The sequence below is a fragment of the Chelonia mydas genome, chromosome 25 (genome assembly GCF_015237465.2).
Source record: "Chelonia mydas isolate rCheMyd1 chromosome 25, rCheMyd1.pri.v2, whole genome shotgun sequence".
Classification (NCBI taxonomy): domain Eukaryota; kingdom Metazoa; phylum Chordata; order Testudines; family Cheloniidae; genus Chelonia; species Chelonia mydas.
The window spans coordinates 15,487,451-15,513,034 of NC_057858.1; the positions used below are offsets into that span (position 1 = coordinate 15,487,451).

The 25,584-nt window shown below is 45.7% G+C and overlaps 1 protein-coding gene across 3 annotated transcripts in view; it reads right to left on the minus strand.

Moving 5' to 3' along the window:
• The window catches only part of INSR (insulin receptor), a 105,004-nt gene that overhangs the window by 15,377 nt on the left and 64,043 nt on the right, over positions 1-25,584 (minus strand). For 2 of the 3 annotated variants that reach the window (XM_037886057.2, XM_043536032.1), the window contains exons 3-14: positions 24,507-24,822; positions 19,908-20,053; positions 19,182-19,326; positions 18,729-18,943; positions 16,442-16,568; positions 11,717-11,967; positions 10,439-10,606; positions 9,018-9,219; positions 5,674-5,709; positions 4,080-4,354; positions 3,669-3,811; positions 533-692 (exon numbers count right to left, since the gene is read on the minus strand). In XM_037886057.2, coding sequence (XP_037741985.1) covers positions 533-692; positions 3,669-3,811; positions 4,080-4,354; positions 5,674-5,709; positions 9,018-9,219; positions 10,439-10,606; positions 11,717-11,967; positions 16,442-16,568; positions 18,729-18,943; positions 19,182-19,326; positions 19,908-20,053; positions 24,507-24,822 — 2,184 coding nt within the window. The remainder of the gene's footprint in view (positions 1-532; positions 693-3,668; positions 3,812-4,079; positions 4,355-5,673; positions 5,710-9,017; positions 9,220-10,438; positions 10,607-11,716; positions 11,968-16,441; positions 16,569-18,728; positions 18,944-19,181; positions 19,327-19,907; positions 20,054-24,506; positions 24,823-25,584) is intronic. The other variant, XM_037886056.2, reaches the window with a different exon arrangement.

Here is a 25,584-nt window from a genome sequence, read left to right on the forward strand (position 1 = left end):
AATTCATGTCACAGGCGGGCAAATCAAAGAGCTTATCAACATCCCTGATCATGGGAACTTTGAATAGAACCAGAGGTGGCTCCCAAACGATCTCCCATCTCCACTGCCTTCTTGCGCTCCCAAACTCAAGTGCAGAGCAAAGCCATTTCCGACACAAAGTGGATGGGGGTGCTTTTCTCGCTATTCAACTCAATGCAGAAGGCGGCTCTTCAGTTTCAAACAGCCCATTTCCAGAGGTTTCTAAGCTCACACACAGGAAGGCAGTTTGCTTTGCCCCGAAGCTGTAGGCAAGCAATGCACAGCCACCCAGGACCGTGGCCTCAGAGTTAACAAATAAGTGAAGGAAATAGATCAGCTTTTAAGAGACTGATTGTCTAGTTTCTCTAATGCGCTTGCCACTTGTAATCCCCAGATCACCATATTTTTCCCCATGCACTTCTATTCCAGGGCCCCTGCTCTGTGCTGTGCTCCCCGCTCCAGAGAATAGCCTGGATTTCTATTAAAACATTAAACTTTAAGCAAGTGAACTCACAATAATCAGCCACATAGAAATATGTGGGCTCTGTCCACGACCCATTTCCTGCCAGCGAGGTGGCTCGGATTCGGACGCTGTAGTTTCCAGGCTGTAGTCCACGTAACTTACAGCCCTGTTCATTAGCAAACTGCTTACGAGAAACGCAGTAGTGTGCCTCCTGCAGAAGGATGGAAAATGACAGCTTTACTTCACTGCCTCTTGAAGAATGCAGCACAGTCAGGAGGCCTGTAACAACCATCCTCTCTTCCACAGATTAATCTGCAAATCTTCCCCGTCCAGCCCCTGCTGAACCCCAATAGACAGGGGGAACAGTACAACAGCCCGGTGTCTAGGGAGACTGAGATGATGCTGGAAATAGCAACTTGTGACCAAGGATTATAGAATCATAGAATATCAGGGTGGGAAGGGACCTCAGGAGGTCATCTAGTCCAATCCCCTGCTCAAAGCAGGGCCAATCCCCAATTATTGCCCCAGATCCCTAAATGACCCCCTCAAGGATTGAACTCACAACCTGGGGTTTAGCAGGCCAACGCTCAAACCACTGAGCTATCCCTCCCCCAATTATGAGCTCCCAGATCTGGCCTGCCCTAAGGCTGTTATTCCGAGAGCGCTGCTCTCCACCTGTGCCCAATGAAACACGTGCAGCTCCTGTTGCAGTCATCCAGGCCCTCCTCACCTGGAGACATGGCTGTTCCGCAGCGCTCCCCCAGACACCAGCGCTGGGGAAGAGGAAGTGCAGCACCATAATCAGTGCTGGCTCCCTGCACGTTTCCAAGTGGGATTCCAGGTGATGGGCTTACACTATAAATTCTAAAGCACTAAGTTGCTCAGGACCTGATTTCATGGGGGCTGGCTCTGCCAATGGGATGTAAATAAGTGGGTGCTGCTAGCGAGGCTTATCCCCACATTCTGGAGTCTCCCCTCACCTACAGCTCACTGACAAAGCCCAGATTAGTTAAGCTTTCCAGCACCTGTGCTTGGGTGGAGAGTCTGGGCCATGTAACAATTGAGAGCAATTCTGGCATTTGGGGTGGATTTTAGAGTCTGCTAGAGCAGACATTGCTGTGTATCTGAACACGCTAGTGGGCAGGCAGCCAGAGCACAGGATGGCAGCTTATCACCTGCATTGTTTATACACAATCAAATATATTTACTGCAAGTCAGAACAGGAGAGCGCCATGAGTCCCCAGGGTCCTTCTGCCTTTGTCCAGGAGGATGTCTGGGAAGGGGTTTTATTTAGGCCACTAACATCTGGGTGCTTTTAAAGTATTTCAGCTAACACCATAATGATGTATTACAGCCAGTGAGCAGTTTCCTATGAAAGCCGATGAGAATTCTAATACCCTGGTTAATGGTGATTTTCATTTGGCATCAAATCAACATTCAAAACACCAAAAGCAGAGTTCTTAAACAAACAAAAGGGCAGGAGAGTTAGAGAGGCCAAGACTTCAGCCTTCCTACCAGCTCATAACTTAGGCAGATATTTAACACCCAAAGAAGTTCAGTGACTAGCAGTAGTTTATTCCTAACACCATTTATTCATGAAATCATTCACCAATCTCAGCACATACCCAGCCCACTGCAGGGAGGGAAGGGCTGCATATCACCCTGAGAGTTGGATTTGAAAGGCAAAGAAAGAAAAGCCATAAAAACATGTTGCCCAAAGATCAAGAAAACAAATGAGAACAACAGCTTTGTTAGTCCAAAGGTTAACTCTGCAAGTGGAATATTCTGCTGATCACCCAAGAAGGAAGCTCATACTAAGCACAGGGCTACAACAAGCAACCAAAGGAAAACAAGAGCTAAATCACAAGCTATTTCAAATGAAGTCCTCCCACGGAGACCTTTTAAAGGTTATTAGCATGAGGACTCTCCCCTCACAGTTCCCCGAACAGCAAAGAGACAAATAATTGTGTGTTGGAATGCTCCGATCTTCCCCATTATAACGGTATATCCTGGGTTTGCCTCTCATTGTTAAGTAGTATTAGATCATGTGGGACGCATGCCATTTGCTCTACTGGGCCTCAATTCTGCCGTTTGATCGCGGCAGGCAAACCCTTCCACCCATGCAGAGCCCCACTGGAACCCTGCCCAGGCATTGGGGTCTGCCCATGCAGTTCAGGCTGCAGGGTCAGGGTTGCCATTTATTATATCCTTGAACTATTATTTTAATTGTTTAAATAATTTAACAATTATTTTAATTGTTTCGCAATAAGCAGTTGAGATTTACATCTATATCGTTTCCATAGCTTTCTGTGCACAAAAATCCCTACAGAAATTCCCGCACCAGGCTAACAAATGAGAGATTCATGCTGAGGACACCAATTTGTAGTGCTGTCCATCATCATGGAACACACTCCCAGAGGGTAAGGGTGGGCACATTTCTCTGCGGAGTGGCTGGTAAGTTCATGCAAAAAAGAAACCAGACAAACTAGAACAATAGGGCAGGGTGGGCTGCCTTGCATTTCTGGAGCACCATCATGCAAAACAGAACTTCCACAGCTGGGTTTCCAGGAACTCCTGCAGCCAGTTCTCCCTTGCAGTTATAGTGATCCACCTTATGGGCAGAGCTGTGCTCCATGTTACTCCTGCAGGAGGGGAGTGCATAGCTGCAGCCAGTCACTGCCAGGAAGAGAGACACTCCAGGGCACTTTCATCATCATGGTAAATCCCAAAGGGATGTGGTCTCCTTGAAGATTGAGCAACATCCAGATCGCACTCTGGCTAGCTCTTTAAAGGGGATGCTGCTGTATTCAGTTTACGTCCATCACTGGCAATCTGCTTGTGCCACCAAAGTTTCTGGCACCCACACGATTGCCAGCTGCGTCACAGCATTCGTTGGTACACATGCTTTGGAATTCACTGGTCTTCCATTCTAATGTGTCCATACCAAGAAAGCTGCCGAAGCTCCAGTAGTGATGGAGGCAGTTGGTGGGCTCTGCTTCCAACAGCCTCAATTCTGATCTTGTCCCAACACCTGATATGGAGGAGCTGAGTCCAGGGAATGTAGGAATATGCAAATTTAACTTCCCAGCTGCCGCTACCAGCTGTCTCCCCATGTTAGAGCCCGGGTGTGAAGTGCACACCTACTCACGTACCACCTATGGACAGGCTGAATGAAAGAAGCTCTCACCTCTGGCTCCCCAAGACGCCCATAATTCACTTCGTACAGCACAATTAGCCCATTCGGCTCCTTCGGCTCCTGCCACTTCAAATGAACAGCATTTTTTTCGACCAGCTCATGGGTAACTGGACCAGCGATGTCATCCGCCTTTGCTGAGACCAACGGATTTTACAAAGTTATGTTTAGAAAAAGCTTTTTTTAAGTTCTAAAATATTTTACAAAATGCAAACCTGACCCAACCCAATATGTCAGATTTTTCGTCTAACCACCGAACAAGGATATTTATTAGCAATAGGTACAGCCCAGTTCATCAGCATGAGATTCCCAAGGCATTTTCTGAAATGCAGCTAACACACCGAGAAAACTGCCATTTAAAAATATTAGAGTCCCCTGAATCAAAGCTCAGTAAAGGCAACTCACCTTCTGGCATGGTTCTGGCACTAACATATGCTGCGACACTGCACCGGGATTCTTGGGCATCATGATTACAAGCATGGAGCTCAATGCGATACCCTGTAAAATGCCGCAGACCTGAGATAACCAAGGACTCCTTAGACTTAACTCTCTCAAAAGGTTTCTGTTCCTCTGCATTTTCAGGTGCTATTGCAGAGGAGGTATTCAGCGAAGATGGGATGGTGGGTACCACCACAGTGGCATTAGCCACACTGCCAAGATCTCTTCGTTTTCGTGATGGCCTGCAGAACAATACATTTAAGAAATTATTCACCATATTTAGCTCAAACATATTTATCTGGGAGTTCAGAGTTCATCTGAAAACTCAAATGCAAGTAGAGTGCACTTATAATGCAGCACAAACTACAGAATTCAGAACTTTTTGTTCTAACCCCCGTCTCAATGTCTCTGCAGAAACGCTACCTTTTAGTGGTGCCTGTGGTCTTGATCTACCTTTGTTTCACAACTGTACACGGAAATAATAAAAGCTAAGGCCAAAGTATGCAACGACTCAAGTTCTCCCAATTCTGCACAGCTGAACATAACAATGTTACTAATCTCTGGGTTCCACAGAGGTAGGATGCTGCCTTAACTAGACTGCAATACTCAAGACTTCACCCTGCATTTAATGTAGTTTTGACCATATGGGATCATGTCCTAAGCCCTGAGTTTGAGCATATTGGTTGCTGTACATATTCCATTTAAAACTCATAAGACTGGTTTCATGGCTCACTCGAGTATGTCCACTACTCTGAGCCCTGTAGTCTCTGTTTTGTACATGAAGAGAATTTTCACCCTTTCACACCAAGCAGGTCTTGACTGTTCTTTTCAACATTTTAAAGAATAAAGTTAAACAAAGATCCCAGTACTGCCAGACTCACATCGCACACATTAGTAACATTCAGTAGTGGTTAACTGAAGTTTTTCTTTCAAATTACTGTATATTAGTTAGCAGATTTACTTCAACTTCTTGCTGTTGTGACTATCAAGTTGTCAGACAAGACTTTGGCAGTCCCCCATACTGTAAGAGAGAGCTGCTAGTTAACTTCCAAACCAGAAAAGGGGACATTTTTGTTTCACTAGAATTCAGCACCAAGCACCAGCCCGATTTCCCCCCCCCCCCCCCTTTTTTTAAATTATGTTAAATCAAGACAGTTACACGCAGTGTTTGAATCCTGTGATCGCATTTGCAACTAGGAATTTCAGGCTGGGAACTCTGAGCAAATTGGGGGATCCAAGCCATGTCAGGAACAACCAATGTCAGTTGCTCGAGGGGAATCCATGTTCCCTGTTTCCCGCAGTGAGAGCTTTTGATCACTCTGTTACCAGGCAGTTAAAATCCAAATCACACGTTAAAGGGAACAATTGTGATGTTTGCTATTAAAGCGAGTCATCTGAAAGGAACCAGCACTATGGACATCTCCAGAGTTTACAGATGCAACAAGCTGTTGAAGCAAATCTTTGCTGCTGAATTGAACTTTCCACTGCCACCCTCAGACTATCAAGCACATGATTGGCTAACTAAAATTGCAGCAGGTGATTGCAGGGGTCAGGTCTTTACCTAGAGTCCTCAGTTCCATTCCCTGATGTTATTTTTCTGAAAAAACAAATGCAACCACTTTGAAAGCAGATCTAAAATGTCGTCGAACATTAAACATTATATTTTGCACAGTAATACGGACAAATTCACTGGCAAGAGAGAACGTGACACCAAATGGCAGGCTCAGCACAGCACATTCTCGGCTTTAGATTTCTCTTCCTGTAATTACTAATTAACTCCAGACAAACCATTTTTTAAGTTGTTGTTCTCCCAGTCTGGGCATTGCTCTGAACTGTGCCCTCTAACAATAAGGCAGAGTTCAAAGATGCAATTCTAGGTCACGATAAAAAACAGATCACCTCCCACCCACCCCAAGGAATCTTTATGGTTAACTAGAATCTTCTTTACACTTCACAATTTAACTCTTCCCCACTGTTTATAAAGTGCTGACTCAGCAGTTTTCCAAGTCCGAGATTGTTTTTGTTTTTCACAAGTACAACAATAATATCCCTGATGAGAGCTGTGCTACTCGGCACTCTCCTCTCGCCTAGAGCTGTGAATGGAAAAATACAGAAAGAACTCTTAAAATGCTAGAGAATAAGAAAAGCTTCTGAGGCTGCAAAGTCAAGAACTCCAACTCTTTTATTGTCCTAGATCGGGGTAGTCAATGGGCAGACCACGGGCCAAATCTGGACCGCAAGACAGACCCCAAAGTCTTTTTATTTACTTCTTCTTGTTGGTTTGTTTGGTTTTTTTCCTCTGGAGTCTGGACCTTGACCAATACATTTGGATCTTGACAAAAATAATTAACTATCCCTTCCTAGATTTAAAGCAACTCCCTTGCTAAATCCTCTTTGCTCTCCTTGCTGTCATTCCAGCCTCTCTTTTCAATACAACCCAAGGCTATTCTGGTGGCTTCAGTGGTTTCCTATGTGAAATACCCAGATCTGGTCTCCATTTCCAGATTTCCCTGTCCCCCAGAGAGGCTGGGTCTAGCAGCGCTGTGGGAGAGTGATCAGTCCCAGAGGAGGGGGACACCGGGGAAGACCCATCAGGGATGGCCATGGCTGAATCAGAAGCATTTATTGGCTCAGTAGCAGCCATAGAGCCCTCTCTCAGGGGCGAGCCTTCAGGAGGAGGGAGCATTTGAGCCTTGCTCTATTTTTCCCCCGATGCCATACTCCCCACCCCCCACCCACATTCGAGCTCTCATTTCCCAATTGCTTTTGAAGCCTCTTCCTTATTGTTGCTCATCCCTGTGTGAAACTCTTTCCAGTACAAGAGCAAACAACGTAATAAAGAAGAAACAAAACATCAGATTGTGACCACCACTTTGTTCAGCTGCAAGAGGAAGTCACGAAGCTCACAGCTGGGGTGAAAAGTTCCCTACTGATGACTAGGAAGGGGGCTATGGGAAGGCAGTGCCTTAAGAAATCCCAAGCCTGTTTTATCAATGCAAAAGGAAGTTAGCTACAAGTTCTACGCAAGTCCCACCCCACCCCCACTCAGTCTGCCTTGCACTTGGCCAGGGAGCAGTCCTTGTGACACTTCTTCCCAGCCCGAATTCTGAGACTGGGTCAGAAAAAAAAAAGTGAAGCAGTGGGATTCAGGTTGGCTGGGTGTGTCTGTGGCAGGGCATGGCTTTGGGCACAGACACTGCCTGGGGAACAGGTTTCCTGTAACAAACAGGGAAGGGAAAAGGAGGAGGAAAAAAGCTGAAAGGAAGCAAGGAGAGCCAACAGGGAGTGAGGAGATGAGACAGGGAGGCAATCAGTGGGGAGATGGGCCCCTCTTTACTACCCCTTCCACCTTCTGCTTACATCCCTGCACAATTTCACAAGCCTCCTGCTAGTCTCCTACAAGGGCCTGGTCTTCCTTCTCATGACCAAGCAGGCTCTGCTTTCAAGTAGGGTCTCAGCAATGCTGTTACGGAAGAGGCCATTGGCAGTTAGCGGCGGCAGAAATGAGATATGGAATTAAATACCTATCCTATTCTGCTGCCAGACCCTGGATAAGTTGCCCCGGAGCAGATTGGCAGACAAGAAATAGCAGCAAAACAACCTCTAATTCACTTTGCCACAAGCTGAAACCCATCACAAAAGGCAACCTAGCAGGCAGACTGCGTGTCAGGAGGATCGTGTCTGCTGCTGGCTTATGATAGTGAAGGGGCCCTGTGTTAGTAAATTAATTAATGTAACAGGGCTGGAGGTTTCTCCCTTAGCAGGCTGACAAGGTGGTGTCGTGATTATTGGTTTCTTCTTAGAATACATACCCCAGAAATTGGCCTGAGAAGCATCCTGGGCTGGCTGCACAATAAAATTAAAAATCACATTATAAGAACCGTTTGCCTAGATCCAGAGGATATTGCCTATGTTATAATAGCTTGTATCTTCTCTGGCTGCTGAGTACCCAGAGTCCTGGGCAATCCCACTATAGCTCTACATTTCGCACTGAAACCTGCTCATTTGCACGGCACAAGCAGCAAGGAAATAGAAAAGTAAGGGACATTGCAGATGCTTCCATGTGCCAATGGCAGGCATTACTCACTCAGGCTCACAGAGAGGAATGCTGTTAGTACTGCACTTTTAATAAAACTGTTCATTGTCATAGCTAGGCCTTTGTCAGGCAGCTGCAAATAAATATTTTCTGGTTAAGTGCAACTAGCAAAGAACAGATTTGATGCCTGAAACTCATTATGATAGTTTAGAGAGCAAATTACTACCAACCCCAACTTGATTCCCATAGTGCATTCTCTGGAACTCATAGGAAGTGCGAACACATTCAACGTCACTTAATGTGACACAGTGTGTGCCATTCAAAACAGGCCATTTACCACCCACAGCAGTTACATTCCTCATGGTATCGGAGGTATTTCCCATGCTAAGTACAGGGAAGACCGCAAATACCGCAGTAAAAGACAAGGTTGTGGCATGGTAAACTTCCCTTTTTCTTCTTTTATTTTTAAGTGGCTATTGCGCAAAAGCTGCAAAAAAGTTTCAGGCAGAAGAAACAGCCATTTCTGGCATCACATGAGTTTAAATAAGCTTCCAGGTTTTTAATAGTTCACTGAGATTTCTCAGCTTATGAGGTCTGGTTGAGGAGAATGCCGAGATCAGGCAGCACACGGGGGTTTCCCAAATCTGAGGTAACATCAGTTGTTCGAGTTCTAGTTTCACCAGTCTCAGCCACGTATCCATCCAGATATTTCTCTGGACAGCCCGGTAGATACCCTTGTCTGACATAGTGCCCTGGAGAGACTGGCAACATGACCAAACCCTGCCTTCAGTCTTTGGTTTCACTTTGTCAATTTACATTACCCCACCCCAAAGCCAACTAAACACAGTAGCAGCGGCAGGGTTTGTTACCTGGGGACAAACACCTCATTGTGGAGATAGTTCTCAAACATTTTGCGGAAGGCAGACTCTTCCTGCTCCTTCTGTATTTGAGAGTCAGTTTTTGGACAGGAACAACATTCCCCACTGATGTCCTCGTTTTCACTTTGATTATATTTATGAGGGTCTTCAGATTCAAAAGGAGGAGACCAAGTCCTCGACGGCAATTTTAGTCCTATGGAGAAAAGAATTCTTAGATCACACCCACCATCTTGCAAAAGTCGCTAGCTGGTTGGCACAGCAGTTTAAGTCACATAGATTAAAAAAGTCAGAACTATTTCCAGGTTATTCCTTGAAGGCCACTGAGCTGACATTCCTTTTGGCATGTCTCTTCCTCCCATGGAGCCTTGAAATCCAGATGCAGCATCCTGGCTGGCAGCTTGTCACATTTATACCAGCAGCAGTGAACCATCCTGCCATGGATGCGCCAGTCCAATGAATTTCCGAACACTAAGTCAGCTCTGCTTAGCCACGCTGGGCCAGCATACAGCATAGCGGATGCCCTCCTCAGCCCTGAAAGGGGTGTACAGATTGGCAGACCAGAGGTTAGAAGTAGGGTCCTAGGTGAGGTAGAGTTCACCACTTCAGTGGATGTTTACGACACATGCAGCAAGACAGCGGGGCATTGTTCACTGGTGACACATTTTAGGGCTTGCCTACGCTGGCTTTCAAACTAGGATTAAGCCCAGCATACTCCTGTTAGCTGTAGCCAAAAGGGGCTTCTAACATGACTGCCAGCTGGGGTGAAGACTATAACCTGTAACTAGGGGTTACTGCTGGATTCATGAAACATTCAGACAGCCAGTCTTCTCACATCTTGGGTCCAGAAGTCTCTAGTCTGCAGATGTGAAACAGCCTTTGGCCCCAATCTGTGCTTGCAGTGTCATGACTCTTAGAAAGACACCAATAAACCTCTTTAGCCGCAAGACAGATCTAGAAGCCACGGAAGGGGTTACATATCAGAATAATCTGACCCCAGGTCTCCAGAAGGCCAACAATATTTCATCTCACTCTTATTAGCTTTGATAAAACTGGTTACCCAGATTAAGAGAAGCAAGAGCAGAAGGCAGATCCCAGAAGGGTTAAAACATCTGATTTTACTGTGTTCAAACCAACCAATCAACAAACCAACCAGCCATTCCTCATGATCTCTGATGGCGGGCCTGGCAATAACGACCTGGTCAATGCAAAAGACAGTGGGAGAACACAGCCTTAAAAGCTCTGGCTACATCACTGTGTGCTCCAAGAGCATCATCCACTAACACACCACGATCCTGTGTCCCACCCACCTCCCACCTGGCAGAGAAAGAAACCCCACAGTAGTATGAGACTAGCAGAGCCCAGAAGCTTGAATGTTAAACCCAGGATGCAGGATGGGCAAAAAGGGCACCTACCCTTCAGGCAGTAGTCGAGTTCAAAAAGCTCGCTGTCCTCCAGCTGCTGCTGCCAGAACACCAGGTAGTGTGTGATGTTCCCATTTGGCTCAGAGGGCGGCTTCCACTTCAGAATGATCTGGGATGAAGAGTTGGAAACCGATATTGGATCTAATGGGACTGAGGGAACTGAAGGGAGAAAGACACAGAAGTCACTCACATCACTGTACCAAAAGAGACCTACAAGGCAAGAATTGTTGTGGCACTTTGGGATTCAACCCAGACCAAGGACGGATTGTGTCGCTGCCTGCCCTGCAACTCTGGGTGCCTTCTGTGCCATGCTGCTGTGGCTCACAGCCTTGACACCAACAGCCAGCCTACAACCGAGCAGATCACGCCCTGGCTTCCACCACCCAGTTACTTTTTGCAGAGTGATCCCAACACCCTGCCAGTCTGGAATTTCCCCCAAACCGTCTGTCCTGTGACCGTCTGCAGAGGTTCCCAGAATTGAGAGTTACTGTGTTACCCCGCTCAGCCAGCCCCACCTTAGAGACAGGAGGATCAGAACCACCCTGCCCTCCCCACAGGACTCCTGGCAGTGCTAGTACCAGTCTCACCTATTGTCTGGTACAGTTGATCGACGTTTTTCATGAAACTGGAGCCCTCTCACTGCCCCCTGAATGAAGCATACACAAACTGACCCAGGTCCTGATCTCACTTTTGATAATCATCATCACAATAAGGGAAGGAAAAAAATCTTACTCTGGATCTCCCAACGCACCTGATGTCACCTGTCTCTTCTCTGGACAGGGACTATCTTTATATTTTGTGTTTTCTCCACAATGAAAACACACATTGCTAGCACTTAAGTAAGTAATTATAGGGATTTAATTCAGCTCTCTCCCCTGTGAAGGGTCATTCCCTCATATATTATTTCCTTATAGTCTTCCAACCAGGACTCAGAACATTAGGACTTGCCTTTTTCCAGCATTACTTGGTTTGTCCTGATTCAACAGTTTGCTTTACCAGGCAAATAAACAGAAATGAAGGGAGAAATGTCCAGCACGGAAAAAAATTCAGGCCTCCCCCACCCGAGATTCAGTGGCACACGATGACACTGCAGCAGGGTTATACCAGCATGGGAACATGCTCATGCACAAAGAACGAACGAGGAGCCTGCGTGAATTATATTTGGGCACACAGCGCCAATGGGGAGACCAAGAACCATTCAGGCAAGGAGTTTGGTGGGTATGTTTTTCCTTGCCATATGCAAGGGGACATGAATCGGAAAGCACTCACCAGTAGCATTGGTCTGGACGTAGATAATTTCGCTCTTTGCGCCATATGTCCTTCGTTCGTCCGAGAAGGTGACCAGTGTCTTAACGAACACAGCATATTGAGTCCATGGCTTCAACCCCCGCAGGAGCCACCCTGGCTGGGCCTGCGCTTTAGGCTCATTTGACCGTGGGGGAGGGTCAACATCAACCACTGTCCAACTATTTGATCCACAGGCATCTTGTCCATCAAACTCCGTCACATTCTGGTATGGACTTTTTCAAGGGAAAGAGAAGGACAAAAGCCTCACGTTAATAGAATCCAAACTGCAGATTTTTAGGAAATAATCACAACAAATATGAAACACCAAAGACCATGATAATCCTTTATCCCAGGATTGCCAAGAGCTTTACAAACAGAGCATCACAAAATCTGGGCGGGTGGAGGGTATTAGCCCCACCCTACAGTTGGAGGAACTGAGGCACAGAGAGGTGAAGAGAGTCTGTCCAGGAAGTCTGTCGGGAACCCTGGAATCTTGACATCCAGCTGTCTAGTGGGGCCACAAATCATCATCAGTCACTGCTCCACAGACACAGGATTTACCAAGCCAGAGCAAACCACTGGTCTGCAGAACACTATTCTCACTGCAGCAGCCACCAAGGAAGTTGCAGGTAAAGGAAAATGCAACAACCTCAAACAAACCCGCTGAGCCCATGGTGCAATGACCTAGCAGTGAGTGGGGCTGGATAGGGGGAATGGGCATTATTTCCTGACGCCTTGAAGCAGGAGACAGCCAGAACCCAAAGCTTCTCCACAAACAAAAATGAGGAGTTCTACTCTTGCTTCTCAACATATGGAGACAGACCTTTGTCCTTGTGTTCATACAGCCTGTCCCAAACGATGCCCTACTCAATCTGCCGCTCTGCTAAAGGACAGCCAATAATTTACAGCTGGTTTAGGAGAATGGAATGAAATGGCAATCAGACAAAGGTGCCTGTAACTTGATCCGTTATAAGGAAGCTCAGAACAGCTGCTTGAAGAACCCAGTGGGGAAAGAACAGTTCTCACCAGGATCCAAACTAGTTCTTGTCACTAACTACACCTGAAACAACACCACAGCAGCACTCAAGGAGCCCAGAGATGCTCAGGAATCCCAGAGCCTTCTCACATCTGGGCTGGTTTGTTTTTTAAAAATGGAATTCAGGGGCATGGGCTCTATAACCATCCAGACAAGAAAGACTGATATTCCTCCAGCCACAGTATAATCTAACCCCAAGGAGCGAGCAGGAGATGGGCCAGGGCAGAAGTAGTCCCTACAGAACATCTGGCACATAGGGAAGGAAATATTCATCATCTGGGAGTTCAGCAGGAAGTCACCTTCCTTGGGAAGCACTGAGTCATACTGGCCAGTCCTGCTTTCTTACCAGCTAAACTGAGGCAGTCAAATTTTACTGTTTAAACTATTTTTTTTAAATTAAGTATTATAGAGCTCTCTCCTGCTCGACAGGACACAGGGAAATGCTCCTTTCCAGAAGTGCAGTTGCCTCCAGTCAGAGGGTCCAGAAGTACCATTCCTTAAAATGCATTTTAGCTCCCCAAGTAAGCTCCAGCTCATGAGCTGTGCAAGGGCTCCCTACCATGGGACAGCTCAAAGCTCTGAGTTCATGAAAGGGAGTGCAGTTGCCTGGGAAGGGATTTTGTGAAATCTTTATTTTACCTCTGGTGTCATCAATTCACTTAGCTTTCTGCCTGTTGACAAGGGCTTTGATTTGAGCCCACAGACCAGTGAATGCCTACCCACATCTCACAGAAATTCTGGTGTGGGGGGTGAGCTCTAGTTCAGGACAACTGCGGTCAGCCTCAGCAGAGCCAGTTTGATATCCCTGATTTTTTTAAAATGGCTCTAGTCTGAAAGGGAACAGAAATACCCCACTCCTCAGTGCAAATGGAGAGGTGACAAAATCTACGGCTTCTATAACAAGTGCTGAATTGAATGAGCTTAGCCCAGCAAAATAATCTTGTCCTATCTCGGGGCCTTTCCTTCTGCCCCTCCACCCCCACGAACATATGGTGACCTAGAATCCTATTTTCGACGTCTCCGACTCAAGGAATATTTCCAACACACCTCTGAACAACATACTAACCCGCAGAGACCTTCCTACCAACACCACAAAAAAAAAAAAAGGATTCTGGGTGGACTCCTCCTGAAGGTCGAAACAACAGACTGGACTTCTACATAGAGTGCTTCCACCGACGTGCACGGGTTGAAATTGTGGAAAAGCAGCATCACTTGCCCCATAACCTCAGCCGTGCAGAACACAATGCCATCCACAGCCTCAGAAACAACTCTGACATCATAATCAAAAAGGCTGACAAAGGAGGTGCTGTCGTCATCATGAATAGGTCGGAATATGAACAAGAGGCTGCTAGGCAGCTCTCCAACACCACTTTCTACAAGCCATTACCCTCTGATCCCACTGAGGGTTACCAAAAGAAACTACACCATTTGCTGGGAAAAAGCACAAGAACAAATCCGCACAGACACACCCCTGGAACCCTGACCTGGGGTATTCTATCTGCTACCCAAGATCCATAAACCTGGAAATCCTGGATGCCCCATCATCTCAGGCATTGGCACCCTGACAGCAGGATTCTCTGGCTATGTAGACTCCCTCCTCAGGCCCTACGCTACCAGCACTCCCAGCCACCTTCGAGACACCACTGCATTCCTGAGGAAACTACAATCCATCGGTCATCTTCCTGATAACACCATCCTGGTCACTATGGATGTAGAAGCCCTCTACACCAACATTCCACATAAAAATGGACTACAAGCCGTCAGGAACAGTATCCCCAATAATGTCACAGCAAACCTGGTGGCTGAACTTTTTGACTTTGTCCTCACCCATAACTATTTCACATTTGGGGACAATGTATACCTTCAAACCAGCGGCACTGCTATGGGTACCCGCATGGCCCCACAGTATGCCAACACTTTATGGCTGACTTAGAACAACGCTTCCTCAGCTCTTGTCCCCTAACGCCCCTACTCTACTTGCGCTACATTGATGACATCTTCATCATCTGGACCCATGGAAAAGAAGCCCTTGAGGAATTCCACCATGATTTCAACAATTTTCATCCCAACATCAACCTCAGCCTGGACCAGTCCACACAAGAGATCCACTTCCTGGACACTACGGTGCTAATAAGCGATGGTCACATAAACACCACCCTATACCGGAAACCTACTGACCGCTATACCTACCTACATGCCTCCAGCTTTCATCCAGACCACACCACACAATCCATTGTCTACAGCCAAGCTCTGCGATACAACCGCATTTGCTCCAACCCCTCAGACAGAGACAAACACCTACAAGATCTCTATCAAGCATTCTTACAACTACAGTATCCACCTGCTGAAGTGAAGAAACAGATTGACAGAGCCAGAAGAGTACCCAGAAGTCACCTACTACAGGACAGGCCCAACAAAGAAAATAACAGAACGCCACTAGCCATCACCTTCAGCCCCCAACTAAAACCTCTCCAACGCATCCTCAAGGATCTACAACCTATCCTGAAGGACGACCCATCACTCTCACAGATCTTGGGAGACAGGCCAGTCCTTGCTTACAGACAGCCCCCCAACCTGAAGCAAATACTCACCAGCAACCACATACCACACAACAGAACCACTAACCCAGGAACCTACCCTTGCAAGAAAGCCCGTTGCCAACTGTGTCCACATATCTATTCAGGGGACACCATCATAGGGCCTAATCACATCAGCCACACTATCAGAGGCTCGTTCACCTGCACATCTACCAATGTGATATATGCCATCATGTGCCAGCAATGCCCCTCTGTCATGTACATTGGTCAAAGTGGACAGTCTCTACGTAAAAGAATAAATGGACATAAATCAGATGTCAAGAATTATAACATTCATAAACCAGTCGGAGAACACTTCAGTCTCTCTGGTCACTCGATTACAGACCTAAATGTTGCAATATTACAACAAAAAGACTTCAAAAACAGACTCCAACAAGAGACTGCTGAATTGGAATTAATTTGCAAACTGGATACAATTAACTTAGGTTTGAATAGAGACTGGGAGTGGATGGGTCATTACACAAAGTAAAACTATTTCCCCACGTTTATTCCCCCCTCCCCCCACTGTTCCTCAGATATTCTTGTCAACTGCTGGAAATGGCCCACCTTGATTATCACTACAAAAGGTTCCCCCCCGCTCTCCTGCTGGTTAATAGCTCCCCTTAAGTGATCACTCTCGTTACAGTGTGTATGGTAACACCCATTGTTTCATGTTCTCTATGTATATAAATCACCCCACTGTATTTTCCACTGAATGCATCCGATGAAGTGAGCTGTAGCTCATGAAAGCTTATGCTCAAATAAATTTGTTAGTCTCTAAGGTGCCACAAGTACTCCTTTTCTTTTTTCTGATTTTTTAGTTACTCTTTAGAGGAGTATTTTGACTGTACCCAACACAGCTAACGCAGGGATCGTAATTAGCACCTGTGCAGCAGTAAAGTGACATCGGAAAGTTATATGAAATGGTCACACATTTACAAGAATTAAACAGTGGTAACAGTGATTGGTCTGAAATCTGCTCTTTGAGGTCAGAAACAGTTTGTGGAAGTACACAGAGCTACTAGGGCACTGCATGGCTTGGGATCAAATGAGTTGGCATCTCCCCAGAGTTACTGTACAGACTTCCCTACTTACGCTTCCTTGTAAAATAGCATAAATCCTAGGAGATCACGGAAGTCAGGTGGCCAGTATGGCTCCCACTTTAGTAGGATCTTATCATGAGATGTTCTGATAAACGAAAACTTCAGCAATTCATTTTCACCTAAAGCAAAAGACAAAGGATATTGCTTTTTACTTTATTTTAAAACTGAAGTGGTTTCTTTTAAGTTCCTTTTTTGCATAAACACATTTTAGAACCAAAGCTCTGGGAAATGCTTAGAACTGGGAAGAACTGTACATTTTAAATTACAGTTGTAAAATGGTAGGACTGTGAACAATCCAATGGACTTATTAATTGGTTTGCTCAACATATCCAGTTCACAGGTTCTCTGTTCAGTGAGATGACTGTTGTCAGATGTACCTACTAGTACTTGCTTAAACAATGCAGATAACTTGGGTCAGAAACAACTGACACCTGTAAAATTCTTATAAAAGAGATTGTACCTATGTGAGCTGGTGTTGAGAATAAAGAGCACTAAAGCAAGAACTGGAGACAGGACTTTTTGCCTAACGTTGTATTAGTGATACAGCACATACTTGCCATGGTGACACACCTAGCTACTACTGTGGAGACAAAAATGAGCCAGGCTAAGCAGCAGAAAAATAGAGAAAAAAGCAAAGCTGAACAGATTTTAACAAGCCAAATCAAGTGAAGAATCTGACGTTTACAACTGCACTGTCTACAGGATGGCGACCCAGGAGAACTGGTAGTAAATTATTTAAAGCGATAAAGAAATAAAAGCTGCGTCAACCCTAGACAGACAGAAATCTAAAGCCTAAACGGGTTAAAATTCATGCTAGTCTGCAGAGACAAGACCAATGAAATGGTTTGTGAAGCTGCTGTAGCTTCTGCCTCCACTGTGATGAAATGCCCAGTCCTGCCAGGAAAGAGCAAGGTCCCATTGCAGAAAGGAACATGAACGACAGAAGCCACTGCAAGGCGAGAAGGCTTACAGTCTTTTATTTCTAAGGGACCCAGGAAGGACAAACGGTGGAGTATTGATTAGATTTGCCATCCCTGCAGTAGCTGCACGAGGGAGGAAGGCTGTTAAGTTGGCTGGTGCTTAGTCCAGAAAAAACAATGGATTTTTTTTTTTTTTTTTATAAACAGGATGCTGCCAATTTGAAAACTAGACTTGAAACAAACAAAAAGCCAAACACATCAACAATGGGCAGTTTGGGGCAGGGGTGAAGAGGAGCAAGCCACAGCTGAGCCCACCAGAGGTAGCACTGGGAGGGAGGAGGGCTCCTTTAGAGACAAACCGGACAGCCTGCCTGGCAGCTTTGCACCAAGCGTCACATAAAACCACACAAGAGCACAGTTTGGACCCCAGATCCAGCCTCCCCCTCCCACTCCCTGGGCCAGCAGAGGCATCGCCCTCTGGCTCTGGGAAAAGCCCATTGCTGCTCTTTGACTGGAGAGGGGATAGGAATCCTGCAGAGGCAGAACCCTCCGATCCAGCTCACTCTGCCTCACCTAACACTGGAGTGGGTCTGAGAGGCTCGACTGGCACCCGTTGTGCCCTGCTCAACCATGGGAAAGCTTGTTTGAATGGCACCTTTTCCTGGGAACAGGGTGAGATGCTGGCACTCAGGCTAAGGCCTGGGAATGCTGCTAGAGGCAAAGCTGCCCCCTCTATATTCCTTAGCTCTGTTGACATGGAACCGTCCTTATTATTACTTGAAAGGAAACTGCCAGACTTTAAAAATAAGTCACATTTCTGCCTGAAAAGTTTCTCCAACAGTTGTCACAGCAACCGTTCCAGACGAACTGAGCAGAAATACTCTCTCTCCTTTTCAGTTTATTTTGCAGCATACAGTTCAGTGTCACCACTTCCCATCGCACAGAGAAAGGAGATCATTAAACATGTGCCCAGCAGCAGGGCCCAGATGCTCCACTCAGGATCGAGGCTGTGGCATGTGACAGGCTGCGCAGGCACAAGGCTGACCAGATCCTGCCTGAAGAGCTCCCAGTCAAAGAGTGGGAGGGGGAAGACCACCACAAAATGTTTTTGGGGAAAATTCTATAACCACAAAAGCTGGAAGGGGGCCTCCAGGGCAGAGATCAGACCTGAAACTACTTTTAACTCATGTTAAGTTGAGTGTGTCCCTTCAGCTAGCTTACAGAGTAACTGATGTGCCTGGGGCTTTACACAGAGAGCATCAGGACAGTCCCTGCCCTGAGAAGTTCACAAGCCAAACAAGGAGGTTAGCAAGGGGGTGCATACAGCACAGATCTCATCACATTATGAAGCTTCCTTACAAGAGGCTTGGTCGCCATTTGTCTTCAGGGCTATGTCATTCCTCTCCTGACGTCCCTTAGTCCCAGAGATCTCCTCCATCTTGTGGATTTCTGACAAGCACAGTTTGGGGTTATAATGAAAGAAGAGCTTCCCCCGTGCTATGCTGAGGTTGTGTTTGCTCCAGTCCCAGAGCTGGCGCAGGTTCTGATTGTCGAGGGCATAGAAGGAGTAATTCCTGTGAGAAGGAGAGAATGGACAAGGATGGGTTCATTCATAAACTGGCTTTTCTCTTGCACTAATCCACACATCACATGAAAGTTCCCCACACAGAGTACCCATAAGGACAGGCTGCAACTATGGGCAGAGAGCAATTAAACACACGTTTAAAAATAAATCTGCTAACATTCTCCTGATTACTTACATTGGCCCCCAATATGTAATAACAGACTGAAGCATCTTATATAAAAACTCACCCAGCTTCTAACGTCTCCCCTTTAATCAGATGTAGCTTACGAAAAAAAGAAAGAGAAACCAAGGCATAGGAGCGGCGAATTTTTAGATAACCTGAGATTTCTTCAATCAAGCCAAGATTCGCTTCAAGCTCAGCTGCTATGTTATCTGGGGAGAGGGAAACAATAGGTTTAGTCTCTCTGATACCATGGTGATGAGCACTGTACCAGATCCCATATTTCTCTGTATAAATGGATATTGTTTTAAAAGATCTGCTCTGGGAATTATTCTGGAGCAGTTCTTTGGCCTGTGTTATACAGGAGGGTCAGTCTAGATGATCACGATGATCCCTTCTAAACTTCAAACTATGAAATTTAACTTATGTTTTGCAGTTTCCACGATATGCTATGCATCCGATGAAGTGAGCTGTAGCTCACGAAAGCTCATGCTCAAATAAACTGGTTAGTCTCTAAGGTGCCACAAGTACTCCTTTTCTTTTTACGAATACAGACTAACACGGCTGTTACTCTGATACATAGAGGGATTAATTCTTGAATCACTGTGGGGCTGAAGCACGCTTTCTGCAAATAAATTCTCCGCATTCAAGCTTTAAAAGCCCTGCAGAGATCTCAGGCTCAATAGACACTGCCTCATTGTCTTTTTTGACATTCAGTTCTCTCCCCCCACTGTCATGCTTTTCCACATTCTGCAAGTTCTCCCTGATGCAGCTCATAAGATGCAGAGCTTACTTCCTCCACGGATGTTTATGACTAAACTTCCATTAATGATGGTGCAGCCACGAAGCTCCTGTGCAGATGTCACTGAATCAATTATCTTCTCTTTGCCGTAGTCACAAACCTTCGGACAGGGCCCCGCACATGGAGAACAGTGCAGGCTGAAAAACAAGAGAGTGCAGAAGACACATGAGAGATGTTTTTGCAGGGCATAAACTGGGGCTTCTCCATCAGAATTCACACATGCAGGGTAATCACTTGAAAACACAACAGTATTTTGACAATATGCTGAGTGGTCTACCTGCATCACACATAATACCTGACTCTGAACAACCTCACATAACACTTGAATATTCCTAAAAATCACTTTTTTCTTTGTTGAAGTCCCAGCACTGGAATACAAGATATTGTGACAGAGGACAATTTCTCCTCACCAGTTTGTGAATCAAAACCAGAATGAGAGATCTGATAAAGAAACAATCATCTGATGGTTTAAAAGAAAAGGAATACTTGTGGCACCTTAGAGACTAACCAATTTATTTGAGCATAAGCTTTCGTAAGCTACAGCTCACTTCATCGGATGCTTACTGTGGAAAATACAGAAGATGTTCTTATACATACAAACCATGAAAAAATGGGTGTTTACCACTACAAAAGGTTTTCTCTCCCCCCACCCCACTCTCCTGCTGGTAATAGCTTATCTAAAGTGATCACTCTCCTTACAATGTGTATGATAATCAAGGTGGGCCATTTCCAGCACAAATCCAGGTTTTCTCCTCCCCCCCCCACTTTTTTCCACACACACAAACCCACTCTCCTGTTGGTAATAGCTTATCTAAAGTGATCACTCTCCTTACAATATGTATGATAATCAAGGTGGACCATTTCCAGTACAAATCCAGGGTTTAACAAGAACGTCTGAGGAACGGGGTGGGGGGTGGGGGGGGTGTAGGTAGGAAAAAACAAGGGGAAATAGGTTACCTTGCATAATGACTTAGCCACTCCCAGTCTCTATTCAAGCCTAAGTTAATTGTATCCAATTTGCAAATGAATTCCAATTCAACAGTCTCTCGCTGGAGTCTGGTTTTGAAGTTTTTCTGTTGTAATATCGCAACTTTCATGTCTGTAATCGCGTGACCAGAGAGATTGAAGTGTTCTCCGACTAGTTTATGAATGTTATAATTCTTCACATCTGATTTGTGTCCATTTATTCTTTTACGTAGAGACTGTCCAGTTTGACCAATGTACATGGCAGAGGGGCATTGCTGGCACATGATGGCATATATCACATTGGTAGATGTGCAGGTGAACGAGCCTCTGATGGTGTGGCTGATGTGATTAGGCCCTGTGATGGTGTCCCCTGAATAGATATGTGGACACAGTTGGCAACGGGCTTTGTTGCAAGGATAGGTTCCTGGGTTAGTGGTTCTGTTGTGTGGTATGTGGTTGCTGGTGAGTATTTGCTTCAGGTTGGGGGGCTGTTTGTAGGCAAGGACTGACCTGTCTCCCTAGATCTGTGAGAGTGATGGGTCATCCTTCAGGATAGGTTGTAGATCCTTAATAATGCGTTGGAGGGGTTTTAGTTGGGGGCTGAAGGTGACGGCTAGTGGCGTTCTGTTATTTTCTTTGTTAGGCCTGTCCTGGAGTAGGTGACTTCTGGGAACTCTTCTGGCTCTATCAATCTGTTTCTTCACTTCCGCAGGTGGGTATTGTAGTTGTAAGAAGGCTTGATAGAGATCTTGTAGGTGTTTGTCTCTGTCTGAGGGGTTGGAGCAAATGCGGTTGTATCGCAGAGCTTGGCTGTAGACAATGAATCGTGTGGTGTGGTCAGGCTGAAAGCTGGAGGCATGTAGGTAGGAATAGCGGTCAGTAGGTTTCCGGTATAGGGTGGTGTTTATGTGACCATCGTTTATTAGCACCGTAGTGTCCAGGAAGTGGATCTCTTGTGTGGACTGGACCAGGCTGAGGTTGATGTTGGGATGGAAATTGTTGAAATCACGGTGGAATTTCTCAAGGGCTTCTTTTCCATGGGTCCAGGTGATGAAGATGTCATCAATATAGCGCAAGTAGAGTAGGGGCGTTAGTGGATGAGAGCTGAGGAAGCGTTGTTCTAAGTCAGCCATAAAAATGTTGGCATACTGTGGGGCCAATTGTAAGGAGAGTGATCACTTTAGATAAGCTATTACCAGCAGGAGAGTGGGGTGGGGGGAGAGAAAACCTTTTGTAGTGGTAAACACCCATTTTTTCATGGTTTGTATGTATAAGAACATCTTCTGTATTTTCCACAGTATGCATTCGATGAAGTGAGCTGTAGCTTACGAAAGCTTATGCTCAAATAAATTGGTTCGTCTCTAAGGTGCCACAAGTACTCCTTTTCTTTTTGCGAATACAGACTAACACGGCTGTTACTCTGAAACCTGCTGGTTTAAGTAGCTTTGATTCTTTAATTCAACAATGAATCACAGGACTGGAAGGGACCTTGAGAGGTCATCTAATCCAGCCCGATTGCAGCTCCTAGTGGCCGCGGTTCGCTACTCCAGGCCAATGGGAGCTGCTGGAAATGGAGCGGGCTGAGGGAGGTACTGGCTGATGCTTCCAGCAGCTCCCATTGGCCTGGAGCAGCGAACCGCAGCCACTAGGAGCCGCGATCGGCCAAACCTGCGGACGCGGCAGGTAAACAAACCGGCCCGGCCCACCGGGGGCTTTCCCTGTACAAGCAGTGGAACAAGTTTGGGAACCACTGATCTAGAGCATCCCTGACAGGTGTTTCTCTAACCTGCTCTTAAAAATCTCCAATGATGGAGATTCCATAACTTCCCTAGGCAATTTATTCCAGTGCTTAACCACCCTGACAGTTAGGAAGTTTTTCCTAATGCCTAACGTCCAACCTAAACTGCCCTTGTTGCAATTTAAGACCATTGCTTCTTGTCCTATGCAATTTAAGACCACAATTAACCAGCCAACCTCCCAGAGAAATCTGAATGAGAGAACTCATAGCACTGAACTGTTCCTCTACTAAGATGAAATTCCTGTGGTGACAAAGGAAAGAAGACAGCTACTTTCCGTCTCACCTAGGCACGTCTGCATGCTGTGCTCTAACTCAAATGGTATTTACTGGAGACAAAGTACTGTAAAGATCTTCCAGAACCAACTGCTCTCTGTTCCCTCTTGCTAATATGCCAGATCCTGAACTTTTTAAGCCCATGGCTTTTCAAAACCATTCACATGAAGGGGAAAATTATTCTTTGTGAAGACAAGATTGTAGCTCCTGCTCTTAGGGTTAATTCATGCTATTTGTAACTTAGAGATGCATTTTACTCAACAGCAAGAAAGCCAGGCCCATCCTCCATTTTAAAGTACGTAACCAAACAAATAATTCATGAACAGGGCGCAGCACATTTCCTAGGATTTCTCTATCAGCAGCTGGAAGACAGTACACAGAACTATATTTAAAAAAGGTAAACAGATTTATATTGATGTGTTTTGGACTTAGGAGACTGTTTTTTTTTTAATGGCAGTAAAAAGACAAGCTCTTCTTGCAGTTATGACACCAGCACCTACTTCCAGTATAATTCAAAGGAAAACTCTCATCTCCTCCAGGAAAAGCACCAGGACATTGTGAGCAAGTCCCAGTGGCAGAAGGACTGGTGTGAGTAGGGGCAGGCAAGAGGAAGACCTTGCTGTTACACAAGCAATGCAGAGCCCACTTTCGGGGCTGCTGGTTCACATGTTTGAAATACAAAACAGGAAAAAGATTCAAAAATCCAGCCATAGCATGAATTCCCTGATTTGTTAATCAAAGAGCAAATGTACATGAACACAAAACTACAGATATCTGACTCATCACAATATATAATTTTATTGTGGGAGAAAAAAGGTGTTCTGCGATCAACAGCATAACTATATACACTATTTTATTCTTTTGTCCTTAAAGCCCTGAGAATGGTAAGAAAGACTATCCTCTCTTCTGCACGTGCACTACTTGTTTGTTACACCGTCCCTTTATCATAGTACGATGAGATTGCCTACAACGCCATATGGCCCATCCACAACGGCTATTAGCATATATTCCCAAACAGCTGGAGATGGGCCATTAGATGGGGAGGCTTTAAGTTACTACAATAAATCTTTCCCAGGTGTCTGGTGGGTTGGTCTCAGGGTCTAACTGACTGCCATATTTGGGGTTGGGTAAGAATTTCCCCCCCCAGATCAAATTGGCAGAGACCCTGGGATTTTTTGCCTTCCTCTGAAGCATGGGGCACAGGTCAGCTGCGGATCTGAAGTACAGTAAATGGTGGATTCTCTGTAATTTGAAGTCTTAAATCAAGATTTGAGGACGTCAGTAACTCAGCTGGAGGTTATGGGCCTATTACAGGAGTGAGTGGGTGGGGTTCTGTGACCTGCGTTGTGTTGCAGGAGGTCAGACTAGCTGTTCATGATGGTCCCTTCTGGCCTTAAAAATCTATGAGTCAATAAGACGCAACACTGGAGTTGTTTCTCATTCAAGGTACAGAATACGAACCCTATGCTACAGCATGTGTGTTTCTAAATAAGTGTGACACACAACTGACAACACAAACAACAACAATGGGCAACAACATGGACATCACTTACTTGCTGGAGTTCATGATGTATCCCGATGGGCACTCATGAACACACTCATTGTTGTGAATAACATGGCACCCTGATTCCCTGGCATTTTTGCACTTGTTGTGCAGCTCCTGGCAGAAGCTGAAGGTCACGCAACGCCATCCCTCGAAGCGATAGTACTTGGCTGGGCAGGTCTCCACACACTTGCCATTAAGGTAAAAGTTACGGCAAGCCACACACTTCTCAGGATTGTTGGGCTCCGAGCAGTTGCCCAGGCATTCGCTGTGACAGCACTGACCATCAGGGGTGCAGCCTTGTGACTTACAAGCAGGTGGACAAACTGCAAAGACAAAAATGAAAAACACCTGAGCACTTATTGTGAGCCTGCTGATATAAGGCCCCTAAGTCCCTCTGCTGCACAGCATCATCCCCCCAGCTTTGCAACTTCAGGCTTGTCTACATGATGGGGTAATGCACACTACAGGTGTGTGATTTCTAAAGCGCATTGATTGGAATGTGTAGACTCTTCTGTGTGCACTAGTAGCTCCCTAGAGATTCAAACCGCATTATGTGAAAGCGCAGTAGGGAAGTTCTAGTGCACACTGCAGGGTCTGCACACACCAGTTAGTGCACAACTTGTTTGCTTTAGAAATCACATGCCTGTAGGGCACCCTGCTCCTCAGTGAAGACAAGCCATTAGTTCCTGTAGCGACATCTGCTCAGAAGCTGAATTGGAGGTCTGGATACCTCCACTTGCCAGTTCCAAATACCAGGCTTTCAGCCATGCTGCTACATGGAGGTGACATCTTCCACCTCGACAACTCATTGGTCCTATTTAAATGTAGGTTTAAAGCAGATTTTTCTAGTTCTTAATCACAGTTTTATTTTTCTAGGATATGTTCTATGTACAGCATGTTGAGGCTCACAAGAAGTGCTTTTATGACTTTGCAATATCAAATCTCAGGTGCTAATGGATAATGAACGATAAGCCTCATACAGTATAACCAATTACATTGAGTAGATTCCAGTTCCTCAGTCCACTAAACTAAATGGAGCTCCTCACAACTCACTCAAAAGGAAGCTCCTAATGGTGATGCAGCAA